The sequence below is a fragment of the Caenorhabditis remanei genome, chromosome II (genome assembly GCF_010183535.1).
Source record: "Caenorhabditis remanei strain PX506 chromosome II, whole genome shotgun sequence".
NCBI lineage: Eukaryota > Metazoa > Nematoda > Chromadorea > Rhabditida > Rhabditidae > Caenorhabditis > Caenorhabditis remanei.
In genome coordinates this window covers 18,947,091-18,963,440 of record NC_071329.1, presented here as the reverse complement: position 1 = coordinate 18,963,440, position 16,350 = coordinate 18,947,091, and the positions used below count along the sequence as shown (strand labels likewise).

At 37.8% G+C, this 16,350-nt stretch overlaps 6 protein-coding genes across 6 annotated transcripts; 3 read left to right on the top strand and 3 right to left on the bottom strand.

Annotated features, from left to right (window-relative positions):
• Positions 1-642: 642 nt before the first annotated feature.
• GCK72_007957 (uncharacterized protein) lies at positions 643-1,370 on the bottom strand (the record flags this gene model as incomplete). The annotated part of the gene is made up of 2 exons (XM_053726561.1): positions 643-778; positions 835-1,370. 2 exons carry the CDS (start codon positions 1,368-1,370, stop codon positions 643-645), a joined length of 672 nt encoding a protein of 223 aa, XP_053590755.1.
• A 410-nt stretch (positions 1,371-1,780) lies between these two features.
• On the bottom strand, positions 1,781-2,776 carry GCK72_007956 (uncharacterized protein; the record flags this gene model as incomplete). Its single annotated transcript, XM_003097149.2, has 3 exons — positions 1,781-1,898; positions 1,945-2,664; positions 2,712-2,776. The coding sequence occupies 3 exons, from the start codon at positions 2,774-2,776 to the stop codon at positions 1,781-1,783; spliced, it is 903 nt and encodes a 300-aa protein (XP_003097197.2).
• A 1,070-nt stretch (positions 2,777-3,846) lies between these two features.
• Positions 3,847-10,793, top strand: GCK72_007954 (uncharacterized protein; the record flags this gene model as incomplete). Its single annotated transcript, XM_053726559.1, has 5 exons — positions 3,847-4,440; positions 4,898-5,195; positions 5,431-5,613; positions 9,854-10,188; positions 10,626-10,793. The coding sequence occupies 5 exons, from the start codon at positions 3,847-3,849 to the stop codon at positions 10,791-10,793; spliced, it is 1,578 nt and encodes a 525-aa protein (XP_053590753.1).
• GCK72_007955 (uncharacterized protein) lies at positions 5,895-6,985 on the bottom strand (the record flags this gene model as incomplete). The annotated part of the gene is made up of 2 exons (XM_053726560.1): positions 5,895-6,015; positions 6,873-6,985. The coding sequence occupies 2 exons, from the start codon at positions 6,983-6,985 to the stop codon at positions 5,895-5,897; spliced, it is 234 nt and encodes a 77-aa protein (XP_053590754.1).
• Positions 10,794-11,135: 342 nt separating the features above from the next.
• GCK72_007953 (uncharacterized protein) lies at positions 11,136-13,704 on the top strand (the record flags this gene model as incomplete). The annotated part of the gene is made up of 4 exons (XM_053726558.1): positions 11,136-11,215; positions 11,268-11,387; positions 12,307-13,053; positions 13,581-13,704. 4 exons carry the CDS (start codon positions 11,136-11,138, stop codon positions 13,702-13,704), a joined length of 1,071 nt encoding a protein of 356 aa, XP_053590752.1.
• Positions 13,705-15,207: 1,503 nt separating this feature from the next.
• Positions 15,208-16,211, top strand: GCK72_007952 (uncharacterized protein; the record flags this gene model as incomplete). Its single annotated transcript, XM_053726557.1, has 4 exons — positions 15,208-15,272; positions 15,322-15,631; positions 15,803-16,038; positions 16,082-16,211. 4 exons carry the CDS (start codon positions 15,208-15,210, stop codon positions 16,209-16,211), a joined length of 741 nt encoding a protein of 246 aa, XP_053590751.1.
• Between the last annotated feature and the right edge of the window lie 139 nt (positions 16,212-16,350).

Below are 16,350 nucleotides of genomic sequence, written 5' to 3'. Positions count from 1 at the left end.
ATGAAATTTCGGAAAAGTAAATTTCGCAGAAATACATGGAACAATGGTCTAAAAAAACAGAAAATAGGCTTTTCTTCAGCCAAAAGCTAATTTTCCACTGATTTTCGCGAATTTCATGAACTTTTTCTAGGAGTTTTTGAATCTTTGCGAAAATATCTAATACCGACTTCCGGGCGTTTTTTTTTCACTTCCGACTTCCGACTTCCGGATAAGATATTTTACTTCCGACTTCCTGATAAGAAAAATCACTTCCAACTTCCGACTTCCGACTTCCGACTTCCGACTTCCGACTTCCGGATAAGAATATTTTCACTTCCCAACATCTCTGGTACCTATTTACCTATTTTTGGCTTGAATAGGGTCTCACCACGAAAACTACAGTATAATAAACTACAGTATAACTCCGGCATTTGGAGTCTGAAGAGGATAAAACTTATATTTTTGCATTTAGGAAGTCAAGAGCTTTCGAATGAGTATGATTATTAATTGGATTGGGGATCTCAGGACAGGTTCCTGTCATCAGTCTTTGTATGATCGCCGTTTAGATGTGTTTATCAAATTTAATCAAAATTTAAAGTTTTCATGAGAAATTACATAGAAACAAAGTTATTCAGAGATATTGAAGATCGCGACGCAGCTTGCTCATTTTGAAGCGGGGACCACTTTGACCACTAGACTCCATCGGTCTTTTACATTCTCTCTGTCACGACGTCCATATGCAAGAATCCTTGAATCCGTATTAATTGGAATGGAGAAGCGTGGTGCATCAGCGATAAATCTGACAATAAAAGACTAGATTAGTTCTTGAAAACAACTGAATTTGACGACCCCTACCTCTCCTGAACATCATTCAATGGATTCTTGAAATTTTTGAATGCCATCTCCATTATGAACAGCAAATTCTTGACATTATCACCGCAGGCTAAGAATATATAAGTGGTGCCGATAGGTTTTTGACCAGTCTTCAGGTATTTGACCAATCCAAACATATGAAATCTTAGGGTCGAATTATAACAGCTGTCGACTATCAGTGTCTTGTTAGAAAGCTTCTTGATGTCATTCATCTGAATAGTTGTGTGGGGTGGGTCTATCAATAAGATTAGGGTCTCAGCTGACATAAGAACTGGGTGCTCATGAGTTACACGACCCGTTACTGTAGTTCTAAGGGTCTTGAGGGGAAAACTGTCAGGATCGAGCAGAGGAAGTGCTGCTTCAAAGCATTGATGATCGGTTGGATTCAAGAAATTCACTCGGAGTTTCAAATCAGCAGATGATGTTAGAAACTCTGGGATATAATCAATATCATAATCCAACCTATTTACGTGGAGATTTGATCTACCACCAAATAGATTGAATATCAATTTCTTCATTACTTCTTTTTTTTCTACAAATATGATGCCTCTGCTTATTCCATTCATCATTAAATATCATTTATGTGTGTGCTGAGCGCAAGAGTAATATAATAATTGAAATCTTTATTAGGTTGAAACCATTTTTGGGTCCCATTACAAAAACTACAGTACCCCAGAACTGCAATTCGCTACTGTAGCTCTGGCAGCTCCGTTTGTATAGCTTGTAAGTCTGGGATTAAGAAGACTACAGGATTTTCGTAGTCTTAGTGTTATTATATGTACTTATCTGAAATCTCTTGAAAGCTTAACAAAAAAATTTATCACAAGAAAATAAGACAATTTGAAATCCACAGGTCTAGAGTTTTCAAGTTAGCAATATAGGGCTCTTTTTGAAGCTCTTGACCTGTAGATCATGAATTTTACAATAATTATTTAACGACTTTGATTACAAGTCTCCACTGATCAGTTTCCACGATTCCATAGACTTGAATCTGAGTTTTCGCTTCGTCAGTTGGAATGAGAAGGCGAAAAGTGGTGGGGATGAATCTAAACATTTTAACTATCGATGTTTCTCTATAAACATTTGACCTACCTTCCCTGAACTCCCGTCAACTCGCTGCCAAACTCATTGAATGCGATGCCAAGTTGAAATAACAAGTTGTGGACACAAAGAAAATGTTCAGATGTGATATTATAGATTGTTGAGTGCTCACTGGGATTTGCTCTCAAATATTTGGTCAACCCAATCACATCGAACTTTGTCATGGGGTACTGTAGGTAGTGGAACACTACTGTCGTGTTGGTTAGCTTTTTGATGGTCTCCAGTGGAATAGGCGGCTCGTCCGGACCGATCGATAGAATAAGAGTCTCTGCAGACTTCACCACCGGATGCTCATAAGTCTCGGGACCGATTACTGTAGTTTTGAGGGTCTTGAGGGGAAAACTATCTGGATGGAGCAGGAAAAGCGCAGGTTCGAAATAGTGATCTACACTTGGCTTTAATGAGTTGACTCTCAGCTTTATATTCATTGCCGGTACAGTCCCAGGCCCCAAATCCAAGGTGTCCACATGGAGATTTGATCTTCCACAGAAATATTTGTTGAGCAATTTCTCCATCTTCTCGTCAGGACTACCAGAGATATTTCGTTTCATCAAATATTCCATTTGACTGAAATACATATAACTCCATCTGAATTCAATCGATAATTCATTGATTTTCAGCGAATCACTATTAATGGAGATACTGTCAAAGCGAAGCGGGATTTGATTATTGATTTTTTGTAGTGACGGGGTACGGGCGGTTATGTGGAGTCTGTAGATCAACATATATTCAAAGAAAATAAAAAATTTGACACTTACCGTCGAGTAGCCTCTAAGTTCTCTAGAATACATTTCAAGGAAGGGTAGGTGAGCGGAGACGTCATTGCTGCTGCAGAATGAACATGAATAGTGATGTTGGTTGAGAAAACAGGGAATAGGGAGGGTTTGTAGGTCAAATACCATCTGTCATGACACACACACACATTGTCTAATAAAGGTGCTCTGGGAAAATGATAACCAAACCAAATATTGACTGTTTGACATTCATAACTCTGAAATTTGCAGTTTGAACAGAATGAAACTAGTACTTTTGAATTTAGGGAGTTGAGAGCTTTTGAATAAGTATAATCATGCCTAGGTTTGGCTTGATTTGGGTCCCACCACGAATACTACAGTACCTCTGAACTGCAGATCACGTTTTATACCGTAACTCGCTTAGTTTTGATTGGATCTCTATGAAATTGGTAGCAATCGATTCAGATTACTCAAGCGGTTTGAATGAGTATAATCGTGCTTAGATTTCACTTGGATTGGGTCACACCACAAAAACTACAGTACCCCACTGCAAATCACGTGTTATACTGTAACTCTGTCAGTTTTGATCGAATCTTTGTGAAATTGATAGCTATTGATTCAGATTGCTCGGGCGGTTCAAATGAGTGTAGTCATGCCTAGATTTGATTTGAATTGGGTCCCACGAAAACTACAGTAACCCTAAACTGCAAATCGCGTTTTATACCGTAACTCTGCTAGTTTTAGTCCGATCGTTTTGAAATTTGCATCAATAGAATCAGCGTGCTGAGACCTTTCAAATGAGTATAATCACGCCTAGGTTTGCTCCCAAGTGGCATCTTACCACGAAAACTACAGTAACCTCCAGAATTTTCGTGTCAAGACCCGACTTTCTTCAAACCCTGGCATAATTATACTTTTCTGAAAGCTCTCAATGAGATGAGGAGAGTAAGGTTATGACAGTAAAAATAAGATAGCACTCGCTTTTAGAGGAGAAACTAGTCTGAAAGAGTCTGATATGGGAAAAAATCTATAATTTTTAAATATAGACTTGTCAATATTTTTCTGAAAGCTCAAAGCTTGCTGATTCTGAAAATACCCATTTCCAGACATCAAACGCATCATCGGACGCCGCTACGATGACGTCCTTCTTCAACGTGACATGCCCCTCTGGCCATTCCGCGTCGAAAAAGACACTGATGGGACGCCGTATCTTCAGATTCAAAATGACACCAAAAAAGTGAAATTCTCCGCGGTTACAGTATCCTCTTTGATCCTAAAGTGTCTAAAAGAGAATGCCGAGCGGAAATTGGGTCTCGAAGTGAAATCCGCCGTGATTACTGTACCTGCGTATTTTAACGCAACGCAGAGGAGAGCTACGGAGGAAGCCGCGGAGCTCGCCGGGCTGAAAGTGCTCAGAATCTTAAATGAGCCCACTGCAGCCGCCATCGCTTACAGTTTAAAGGGACAGAGGCTTTCACGAAGAAACATTTTGATCTATGACCTAGGTGGCGGCACTTTCGACGTGGCAGTGGTGAATGTGGAGGGGCCGAGGATTACGGTAAAGGCGAAAGGAGGCGACACACATTTAGGTGGACAGGATATTGATAATATAATTATGATCAAGATGATCGAGGAATTCCGGAAAAGGCATGGAATGGATTTGAAGGGAAACTATCGGGCGTTGAAGAGGATAAGGAAGGCTGCGGAGACGGCGAAGATCACGTTGTCGGCGGGGAGTGTAGCCAGAATTGAGGTATGGCAGTTGGATTTTTAGATTCCTGAGGTTGAGAGCTTTGAAATGAGCCCCATATTGTCTAGATTTAGTCAATGTTGATTTTCGATGCGGCCGGGTCGCGGTCAAAACATTTTGAAACCACAAAATTCTGATTCTAGAGACAGGGAGCTTCAAAATGAGCCTCTTATTGCCTGAGTTTGCTCAATTTTCAAATTTGGACCACGCGCTGCGGTCGCGTCGCGGTCGGAATTTCAAGTTGAGCAAACCTAGACAATATGGAGCTCATTTTGAGGTTCTCAACCTCATAAAGCTGAATATTGTACACAAAATCAGTTACAAAACCTGTTTATAATAATTTTTATTTTTTGACCGCGACTCGACCGCAACGCGTGGTCAAAAATTGAAAATAGAGCTAACCTAGGCAATATGGAGCTCATTTTGAAGCTCTCAACCAGCTCAATTCATTTTTTTCCAGCTAGAATGTCTCCACCTCGGCATCGACTTCATTATGAAAATCTCGCGTTCTGATTTTGAATCCTGGATCGAAAACCTTCTCATTGCTACAGTAATCCATGTGGAACGAGCGATTCGAGAAGCAAATCTCAAAAAATCTCAGATTAATGAGATTGTGTTGGTCGGAGGGAGCACTCGGATTCCTTTGTTGAAAAAAATTATTAAAGCGAGTTTTGAGGAGACCACTAAAATCTGTGAAAGTATTCATCCGGATGAGGCGGTGGCTTATGGAGCCGCTGTGATGGCTGCAGTGTTGTCAGGTGAGGGTGAAAATTGAAAATTTGGAATCAGGAGCTTTAGAGCTTTGAAATGAGCACCATATTGACTAGGTTTGCTCAATTTTCAAATTTCGACCACGCGTTGCGGTCGCGTCGCGGTCGAAAGTCAAGGTTGAGCTAATCTAGGCAATATGAGGCTCATTTTGAAGCTCTCAAGGTGTAAATTCTGAATTTTTTATAATATTTGAGCTTCCAAACCTAATTTCCCTTTTTCCAGGCGTCGAAGAAGTGCAAGACATGCGTCTAATCGACATGATTCCAATGTCAATCGGAGTCCAATGCAATCGAGACTATATGTCGGTGCTTATCAAGAAAGGCACAGTGTTTCCATGTACAAAAAAGAAGACATTTATTAATAGTGAAGATTTTCAGACAGTTATCAATGTGCCGGTTTATGAAGGTGAGTTATTCAGTTTGTTGTGAGAAAATTCTTTAAATCGATATTTTGTATTGAAAACGTATGAAAGCAGATGGTGCACAATATAAAAGGAGCCGGTTAATTAAAAGGAGATTATTTTTGTATCTATCTGAGAAAGAGGGGGAACACCTGGCTGTTACTAATAAGGATACACAAGCAGATGTAGAATTAGGTATAGTGGGCGGAGCTTATTGGCGGTATACGGTATAGAAGATTGCGGCTAGGTGTTCTATATAGACGATATGTATCAGATATAGTTAAAATCAAATCAGCTCAAATTCCGTCTGTAGAACAATATGAGATCTCGCCATCTTGTAAACCACTGCTTCTCTCCCATTGGCCTGCTGAATCATGTAGCACTCTCCTTGGTTGAACTTGTGGGGTCTGAAAATAGGTTTATATAGTCTATAAAGCACCTTCTAGCTATCCTGCATATCAAAAAAATTAACTGAAATTTAACTGGGCACCAAATTTAAGATATTTTCAAAAGTCTTACATTTTTTGCATTTGACTTGAATTTCATGAAGAACAAAATGTGGACTGTGAAAATCAGTGTTTTTTTTTCCAAAAACTGGTAAAAACCCGCTTATTTTATGACCAAGCGACCTAAAAACATCGGTTACAGCTATTTTCGTATTGAATATCAATTCAAAACCGGAAAAACGATCTAAATTGGTTTTTTTTGTAAAAATTGCCCAAAAATCGGTTATAGAACTTATTTCCAGTTTTACACAAAACAGATAATTTATTTCTTTTGAATATTGAAGCCCGGTAAAGAAAATTCTAACTTTATTCTGTATTTAACATGCCATGACTTCATGGATAATGTCAAAATTTGGCTTTTTCGGAGAAAAAATGAGATAAAAACCAGTGGGACCTGTGTTTTCAGACAAAAAAATCGTTTTGGAAGTAGTAAAAACCCTATTTTCTGTTCTAAAACATCGATTGGAGCTTTTTTCCAGTTGAAAATCCTGTAAAAATCGATAATGCGACTTAAAATTGTGATTCATCTTCTGAAAACCGACGAAAACGTTGAAAACTCGTTAATATCAGATAAACATGTAAAAGCTGGTGTAAAAAATACCCAGAACTTGCGGAACTCTACATTTTGGTATATTTTTCAGATCATAATGTTGAGTTTAAAGCGAGCTACGCGGCGGACCGGTTTGCAAGTGTTTGAAAAACTAGCAAACATCCTTTTTCTGACCAGTTTTTCATTCGCAAAATTCAAAACAACTCACTCCTTTTCAATATTCACACTTTTCACTGGCTTGGCTCCTAACGCCTCCATGATCTCCTCCAATTTCTCTCCACTATGCAATAGCTCCGCCTTCCTCATCTCACTTCCCGCCATCCACTTCCGAAAGAACCTAATAAGACCCTCTGTATCTGAGTCATACCTTCCTATAGTAATATTCTTACAATTTATAAAAATATCTGATAACTGATCACAAGTAACCCAATGTCCTTCTGGAATAGTTAGGTGGTTGGCTCTAAATGGAGATTGTAGAATAGGATGGAAACTTGAAGACGTTTTGCAGTTTAAATAGAGATTAGAGGTTTCTGAAGTCAAATCTAGCGCTTTTTGAACAATTTTATCACTAGATTCCTCCAAGCTTGTTATTCTCAAATCATCGATTCTCAAATTTTCTAGTTTCAAAAATTTCAGCATATTAGACACAAAAGGAAGCTCCCTATTCTCGAATTCTATTTTAAGCTTACAATCATTATCGTAGTTAAAATCTCTAATTTTAGCCTTATAAGCTTCGTGTTCAAGGTAATGAAATTTTTCCAAGGAGTCACTGGAATTTTCGCTTTTTATATTGTCACTCAGAGTTATTGAATAGGTGTCTGATGATAGGAAACGGGCGGTGATGAAGAGGGGACGGATTTGTGTGTTGTTAGAGGTGTAAGATTGGTGAATGCTGAAATATCATATTTTTCTCATTTTAACTGAAAATCTAATATTAAAACGATAAAAATCGTTGTTTTTAGTACACAGACTCTTTTACAGTTCCAAAAACCCAAAAAAAATTTCTAAAACTTGCTAAAACATGGAAACGAATAGTTTTCCATTTCAAAATCTAGTTTTTCAGCCATTTTCCAGAGTTTTGAGCCCCATATTGACTATATTCTGACAATTTCGAAAACTGGGCTATGTCTGGGTAACTTTTGGTCCTAAAATAAACTGTTGTTAGAAAATAGCCGGTATAGGGCTCGAAATTTTGTAAATTGTCTGAAAATTTTAAAAATCAATAATATGTGAGCGTTGTAGGCGAGGTTTTCGAGAAGCTAATTATTTGAAAATCGGAAAATTTTCAAAATTTTCAAATTTTTTGGAAATGAAGACCGTATTCTAGGAATGAAGACCGAATTAGCAAGAAAACGGCTTGGGAGCGTTTTTTTCAATTGTTTTTAAACTTAAATCGCTATTTTCCCTTTTTTCTTAATATAGTTTCTTAATATTTATAATTTCAAGCTAGTCTTCACCTCCATTTTTGTAATTAACCATTTGTGGACCCTCCCTAGGCCGTTATAAATTTTGGAGCCATCAAGTTCGTAAGGATGGTTAAAAATGGCATAACTGTCCGTGTGAAAGCCATAATTATCAGTAAAAAATTAGAAAATCTCACTAATTGCAAAGACTGCATGTTTTTACCTCAAAAACTGAATTAAAAAACTCACAAATCCATATTTTCTAGAATAAGCGACCAACGGGAAACGAAATAGAGGGAAAAGGGTTTGAAATCAAGCTTAAAGGTAACGAAACGGCAGATGGTGCAGAGAAGGGAAAAGGGCGGAGGATAATGAGAAGGGGATTATTTTTGTTTTCAGGAAAGGGAAGGTGGTACTAATGAAGGGGAAGAAGGATCTTATGTGTCTATTTAGAAGAGAGGGGGACACCTGGCTGTCACTAATAAGGAGTAAAAGAGGTTCGGGTCTTAGAAGATCTTAGGTAATGAAAGATTTGAAGACACGGTTGCTAAGATACACTAGCTGGTATACGGTAGGAAAAATATTATGGGGATCCCGGCTCTCAATCACTCAGTAGTTATCAGTTTTTGTCACTTAAATTGTATATGATTTTTAGTATCAGCTATGTATATGTGGAGAGAAGCACACAAACATTGTTATTTTTATACTAGTTAATTTGCATATTAGTTGACATTACATAAAATTACAATAAATTAATATAATTAACAACACTACGAACTACTTGGCAGAAATCTGGAGCCTCAGAATCGGATAATCGTTGAAATTGGCTGGGATCCTAACGTTAGCAACACCAGATCTGTCAGAATAAAAATTCTAAAAATTTCAGTTTCTTAACATCTCTGGCTTTCTGTCATAACATCCGTAACCATCAGATAAATAGAAAAAACCGTAGTTTGTAGTGTTCATAATTATATTAATTTATTGTCATTTTATGTAATGCACTGTCAGCTAACATGGTAATTAATTAGTATAAAAGGGACAGTCCGTTGTTTCATTGTGTTCAGTTTTTATTGTATCAATCCCGGAAAATCTGCAATAGAAGAACAGGCATTCAGAAGCTAGTCTCAAAAAGGGCACATTTCAAGAGTATACAAATCGGTCATTATGAATACTGTAATTGAAGCACATTTTGGACTAGGTTTTTTAAACTTCTACGCAAAAACTACAGTAAGATTTACAATCCGCCCTTTTCCAGTTGAAAATGTCCAAGAGAGTGTTACAGTATCAATGGTTATCCGACAAAGTAAATTGTGTATTAAGTGTACACAACAAAGGCAGAACTTCATTTTTGTAGTTGACAACTTTTTTGTACGGACACTCCCTAGAGAGGTGTGGCCATTTTAACTCGACAGCTCAAAAATCGCACTATTTTGCACACTGAGATGGGACGATTTGAGGGAGAAATAACTTTGTCGATATGTAACTTGCTAGGGAGTGTCCGTACAAAAAAAGTTGTCAACTACAAAAATGGAGCTCTGTATGGTTTATACATAATTACCTTAATACCGTGACACCATCTTGGTCTTTTCAACTGAAAGAGGTCAAATGTTGTATCTTACTGTACGGTACTGTACATATAGCGAATAGACGGAAAACTGAACAAATCGAGTAAACGCACTGCCTTTAGTTAATTACCATGTTAGCTGACAGTGCATTGCATAAAATTACAATAACTGAATATATTTATCTACAGTACTGGAAATATATACGACACAAAATTTTGCAGGAGAACGAGTGTTGTGCTCTCATAACCGGCAACTCGGGGAGATCTCGCTCCCCATCAACCCAAAAAAGCGAGGAGAATCAGTGGTGGACGTTACCCTCGAGGTAGATCACAATGGAATACTTCAAGCGACCGCATTAGATCTGAATACCAAAAAAGCGATAACCACTACGATTGTCTACGATCATTGTACATTCACACAACCGGAAATCGATGAGATCACGAGTCAGAGTGAGGAGGATCGGTTGTTTGATGAGACGTTTAGATTACGGTATAAACAGTTGCAAAAGAGTGAGGATATGGCGTATGACTATAAACATCGGTTGGAGAAAATTCGGGTGAGTTTTTTCTCTATTCTTTGTGGTAACTGCTTCCTTGTAAGTGTAAAATTATTGAAACTAATTTTTTTGAATTCAGCTCGTTGAGACGGTTCAGAAAAGTATAATCATGCCCTGATTTGAATCAAGTTGGGTCTCACCACGAATCTCCGGGTTACTGTAGTTTTCGTGATGTGACCCAATTTGAAGCAAACCTAGGCATGATTATACTTTTCTGAAAGCTGAGATTGTGCTGATTTGATTGGCACAGTTTTTATACAAATTAGAGCCAAACCCTCAGAGTTTTGACATAAACGCGATTAGCAGTTCTGGGTTACTGTACTTTTCGTGTTGGGACCAATCTTGCAGCAAACCTAGGCATGATTATACTCATTTGAAGTGTTTTGACTTCCTGAATCCAAATATTCAGCTTATTCTTCCAAATGTTTCTACTCCAGGGAAGTGTGGACCGTGAGAAGTTCTCCCATCTAATGGATGCAGTGGAACGTGAGATCTCCTGGTTATCCGGTTTTCCAAAAGTGCCACCAAGTGATTATTTGCATCGACGACGGGCGTTACGACTGAAAGTTTATCCAACTTTGTTTTTGAATTTGTCATTTTATTGAATAAAGAAAATACAGGTAACTTTTTTCGGTCGATTCCTGACCGCGACGCAACCGTCACGCGTTTCTAGGTCGCTACTGTTTCTTAACAAATTTTCGTTTATGTGTTTGAAAACAAAAGAAAACAAAAAATTTCCTGGATTGACTTCAATATAAGATAGGGAAGACGAAGTAGTGGGGGCATTGAGTAGCGGACGGTCGAAGAAATTGATTTGAGGGAGACGTGGCAGGTAGTCAAACACTTGACCGCGACGCGACCGCAACGCGACTGCAACGCACTAAAAAAGGTCATTCCTCACTCAATATCCGTCTCCCATCCATTTCTTATTCAGTTACCCTCCCACTATGTCCCCATCTCTCCCGTTTCTTCGTCTCCCCTACCTCCCTATGAAACATCTTCTAGACCATATGGATTTCATGGATATGTGAGTGAAATTTCCTTCTTTTTAGTCCTCAAAAAATTTTATTCAATTTCAGAGTCAATTTATCCGTGTGTAGCGAGAAAACTCGAGTAGTCATACTATCAATCAAGAGATTTCCGAGCACAAAAGATCTAATCGATGAGAATAACAAGATGAAAGTGAATTTTATTGATTAGTGAGTTGGAAAATATGTAGATCATTGAATGTAGAACATTTTTGTAGTTGACAACTTTTCGATAGCTCCGCCCATATTTGAGATATGCACCTTTAAAGTTGGAAATTGCCTAAATTAGCCATTTTCAGCGCCAAATTGTGATTTTTGCATCAAAATAACCGGAAAATTCTATTTCTGACGTTAAAAACCATACAAAACCTAATTTTCCATGTCGTAAACCACATTTTTAGCAAAAATTTGGCCGAGAAGATTTTGGTCAAGGCGAACCACTATGAGAATGCATTCCAGGGTTCGATCCCACTTGGAGTCAATTTTTTTAATTTTTGATTTTTTTTTGTTTTTAATTAATTTTATATTGAAGACCAAAACTAGACCTCCATTTTTGTAGTTCACTATTTTCTGGTAGCTCCGCCCACTTTTGAGATACGCGCCTTTAAAGATTGTCTGGGGTGTCGGTGACGCGTCCCTCACTATGTCTTTAAAAACGCATATCTCCACAGTGGGCGGAGCTACCAGAAAATTGTCAACTACAAAAATGAAGTTTTAGATTTGATTTACAAGATAAAATGAAATAAAAACAAAAAAAAAGAAAATTTAAGAAAAAATTGACCCCAAGCGGGATCGAACCCTGGTACCCATTCTCAAAGTGGTGCACCCTCACTAAGGTCAAACTTTTGCTAAAAATGTGGTTTCCAACATGGAAAACAAGGTTTTGAATAGTTTTTAACGTCAGAATTGAAATTTTCCGGTTATTTTGATGTAAAAATCATACTTTGGCGGTAAAAATTACTAATTTAGGCAATTTTAGAATTTCCACCTTTAAAGGCGCATATCTCAAAAGTGGGCGGAGCTATCGAAAAGTTGTCAACTACAAAAATAGAAAACTAGATTTGATCTACAACATAAATTTTATTTCCAGTCTCTTCCATCTCCGTCTCGAGCTCCCGACCTCCGTATTCCTCGAGCAAGTGACCTTTGACATTGAACCAGACTGTAAAATGGCTACGATTCAACTTAAATTGAAAAATCGAAAAATTACTATTTATATATTTACGAAATCTACCAAACCAAGTTTTCGGGACAAACCTGACGAGATGACAATAAATCAGAAGAAATTTGAAGCTTATCGTGGAAATGAAGGCTTTATGCATTTAATTAGTGATACTACAGTGGAAGATGGGTTAATTACCCTAATTAACTATTTCAAGAGGACATTTGGTGTTGGAGTCAATCGATTATCGATTTATTTGACACAAAAGAATTTCGTGGTGGTGAAATCTGTTATCAATTATTTGAATTCAACTTGTACTTCTATAAAGGACCTCGATTTTCAGTCAGTTTCAGCTGAAGACTACTATCTGAAATCCATTTTATCTAATATCGATGCCTGGGACACTTTCCATATAGATATCAAGACAAGCTTTCAATTTGAATGCCTTCGATACTTTAAATCTGAAAATTTCGAGCTGAAATCTGGTGGATGGTTCACTTTTTACAATTTACAACTTGTCGACTGTGCTTTTATCAAAATAATGGGTTCCCAGTTGACTAATTGCAATATGAAAGAGTATTTGATGCAATGGATTGATGGGAATTTTGATGAATTGAGACATTTGGATGTGGAGATGAGAGAAGTGCGAGATGAGGAGTATTTACTCGATGGAATGTGAGTTCTACTAAAAACCAAGGAGATTTTGAGAATCCTGAAGTTGAGAGCTTTAAAATGAGCCCCATATTGCCTGGGTTTGCTCATTTTTGATTTTTCGACCACGCGTTGCGGTCGCGTCGCGGTCCCAAATTAAAGTGAACCAAAACATATTGATATGCGGTTTATTTTCAAGCTATTCTCACACTGAATCAGAATTTTGCTCTCTAAAAAATCAGAAGTTCCTTTTTTGTCTCCTATTGCCTAGTTTTGGTCAACGTTCGCCATATTTTAACCGTGTTTTGCCGTCAAACGTTGTCTAAACTCAATTTTATTTCCACAACCGTTTTTCTGAGATTGAGAGCTTTAAAATGAGCCCCATATTGCCTGGGTTTGCTCAACCTTGATTTGTCGATCACGCGTTGCGGTCGCGTCGCGGTCCCAAATCAAAATGAACCAAAACATAGCGATAAGGGGTTCATTTTGAAGCTGTTTTCATACTGAATCTTAATTTTGCTAACTCAAATATCTATTCTCCCATTTTTCAGGTCCCCCGGCTCCTTTACCCGTGAAGAGAACTGTATCGCATTCAAACGATCCGATGGGAAGACTGCAATTATCGAATTGTCTCCTGAAGTGAAGACTAATTGGTTTAAAATAACTGTTTATTGAATTATTAATTGAAAATTGAAAGGAAAAAATAAAATATGTCACATCTAAGATAACTAATTTGCAAAATTTAGCCGTGTCGAATCCATCTAGACACTTATTTATTTATTTTATTTACGTCCGCAAGGGTACGTGACATAGTTGTCCGGAATCCGGATTCCGGAAATTCCGGATTCCGGAATTCCGGGTTTTTTTTGACATTCCGGTTCCGGTTCCGGATTCCGGAAAATGAAATTTTTCATTCCGATTCCGTATTCCGGATTCCGGTTTTTTGAATATTTTTTCCGGAATCCTGAAGTTTAAATTTTAAAATTTTTTTTGAGTTTTAAAGACAACTGCATTACTCCTTTTTCGGTTTTTAACCTCAAAAGAAGTTTTAAACTTTATATATCATTAAAAACACTGAAAAAAATGACTTGGTCTTGCCAATTTTTCGAATCATTCCGGATTCCGGAAATTCCGGAATTCCGGGTTTTTTCGTCATTCCGGTTCCGGATTCCGGGTTCCGGAAAATTAAAATTTTGATTCCGGTTCCGGATTCCGGATTCCGGTATTTGAAAAACTTCATTCCGGTTCCGGATTCCGGATTCCGGAAAGTTAAAAATTTGATTCCGGTTCCGGATTCCGGATTCCGGTTTTTAGGAAAATGGCATTCCGTACAACTATGGTACGTGATAGACAAAAATATGTATCAGTTCAATTTAGCCGTGTTCCAATTTCCTGTATTCGTAGCACAAATGCAAGTTTTTCTTTTTCTTATTTCTTGGAACGAACGTTTTTTCGAGGGAGATTGGAGATGGATTAGCATGCTTATAGTTCTTAAACTCGATATCCAGTGTGTCCAAAGTCACGATGTCACTACGAAAGATCATAACGAAGATACGAAAAGCTATCCATGTTTGGCGTCTGATTTTCATCACCTTCTTCCTCTGATCTTTCCGGCGTTTCTTGAGTTTTTTCAGCTCCCGCTTTCTTTAAAGTGTGGCGTAAGCCTGCTTTTCAGCCCATTCTTGCTTCTGCTCACTTACATTCTTTTTGATTTGTTCTCTTTTCTTCGCTACTCTTCACCTTTCATATCGCAGAACTTCCTTACGATACTCAGCGTTCTCCCGAAATTCCTTCTCCAACCCTTGCACAAATTTATCGAATGAGTCGTTGAACAACGTGTCCCAGCTCGCGTCATCAAATACCATGTCGATTGCCCGTTCGATTCCTTACGTCTTCCTAACAAATGTTCGTCCGACCTCCCATGAATGAAAAAAAGGGGAATTATCGATTACTTGTCGTCGAAGGGCTTCTCACCCGACAAGTACAAATACTAGGACAGGAACAGATAAGATACCGAAGAAATAATAGGAGACTTTATAGGTGTGATGTGAACAAATAACGAGACAGTCTCCCATTATCCCTTCATCTGTAGACATTGTGACGTGGCAGATGGTATCTGACCTGCCCCCTCTCCTATTCTTTCTCCAACCTCATTATTCCTTCTATTCCTATTATAGAATGCCTCTTCCTCTCTCTTATCCGGGCCTCAAATGTGTTTTGGAAAATTTGGAGGCTGTTAAGCGGTAAGTCTAGTTTATTTGTGTAGTTCACTCTGTATTATATTGTTTTTAGAGCACACGTCATTGCCCGTGCACCAGGTCTTCAAAAAATTAATAAATTGATTCCACTTTGTCTGGAGAATTTCTGTATTGACTATAACGAACTATCTATCAACACATTATCAATTATATGCTATACGGAAAAAGTGAAGTACCTAATGAATGGGAAAACTTTAAGCCGACAGATATCAGAGAGTGAAGAAGAGAAAATGAAGAAATTAATCAAGTATTATATCTGTGGAAGATCAATCATTCATGTGGACAGTTTGGATTGGTGTGACAGTTTCCAACCAAATGTCAATGGTGTCAATTTGAAATTTAGAGTAAATTCTTTGAAAGCCCTTTTCCCCAAAGACTTTGAAACCGCAATTCCATTAATAGACCCACGTAGTTTTCCTTTGAAAACTCTGACCACTTTCCCCAACACATCAACTTTTGACAATCATGTTGTTAAGTTAGCGGAAACCCTTAAACTGAATATCTTTATTGATCAGATAGTCCCTGTTGAAGACCTCAAGAAACTTAACAACCAAACAGTGGTATTCGAAGGTTACAACCCCTCCAGCATCGATATAATTTCATTGATTAAATATCACGTTGAAACTAAGCAAGATATTAGAACCACTTTTGTGATTTTATCGTATACCAAAAATTTGCTCGGTGAGATGTTACGTGAGTTTGAATCAGCGTTTGATGAATTCCAGTGCGATTTGGATGGCGTTAATGATAGGTTTGTCAACTATAAAAAAGTCAAACCAATTATTAGTTTTCAGATTTATTCCCGCATTGCCTAAATTCTCCATCCCAATCAACAACAAGTTTAAAATCCAAGTGTACGCAATCGAGGTTCCAGGAAAATATTGTCCCTATAAAATAATTGTGAAACCAGTCTCTAGATTGTAATCTGCTTGAAACTGTGAATCCCTTGTTTCTGAGTTACTTCTCTATTGTATCTTTTTTCTATTGCATCAATAAAAACTTGGAATTATGGAAACCAATCATGTTACAGTAGTCCTCATTCATATGGAAGCTTCTGTCTATC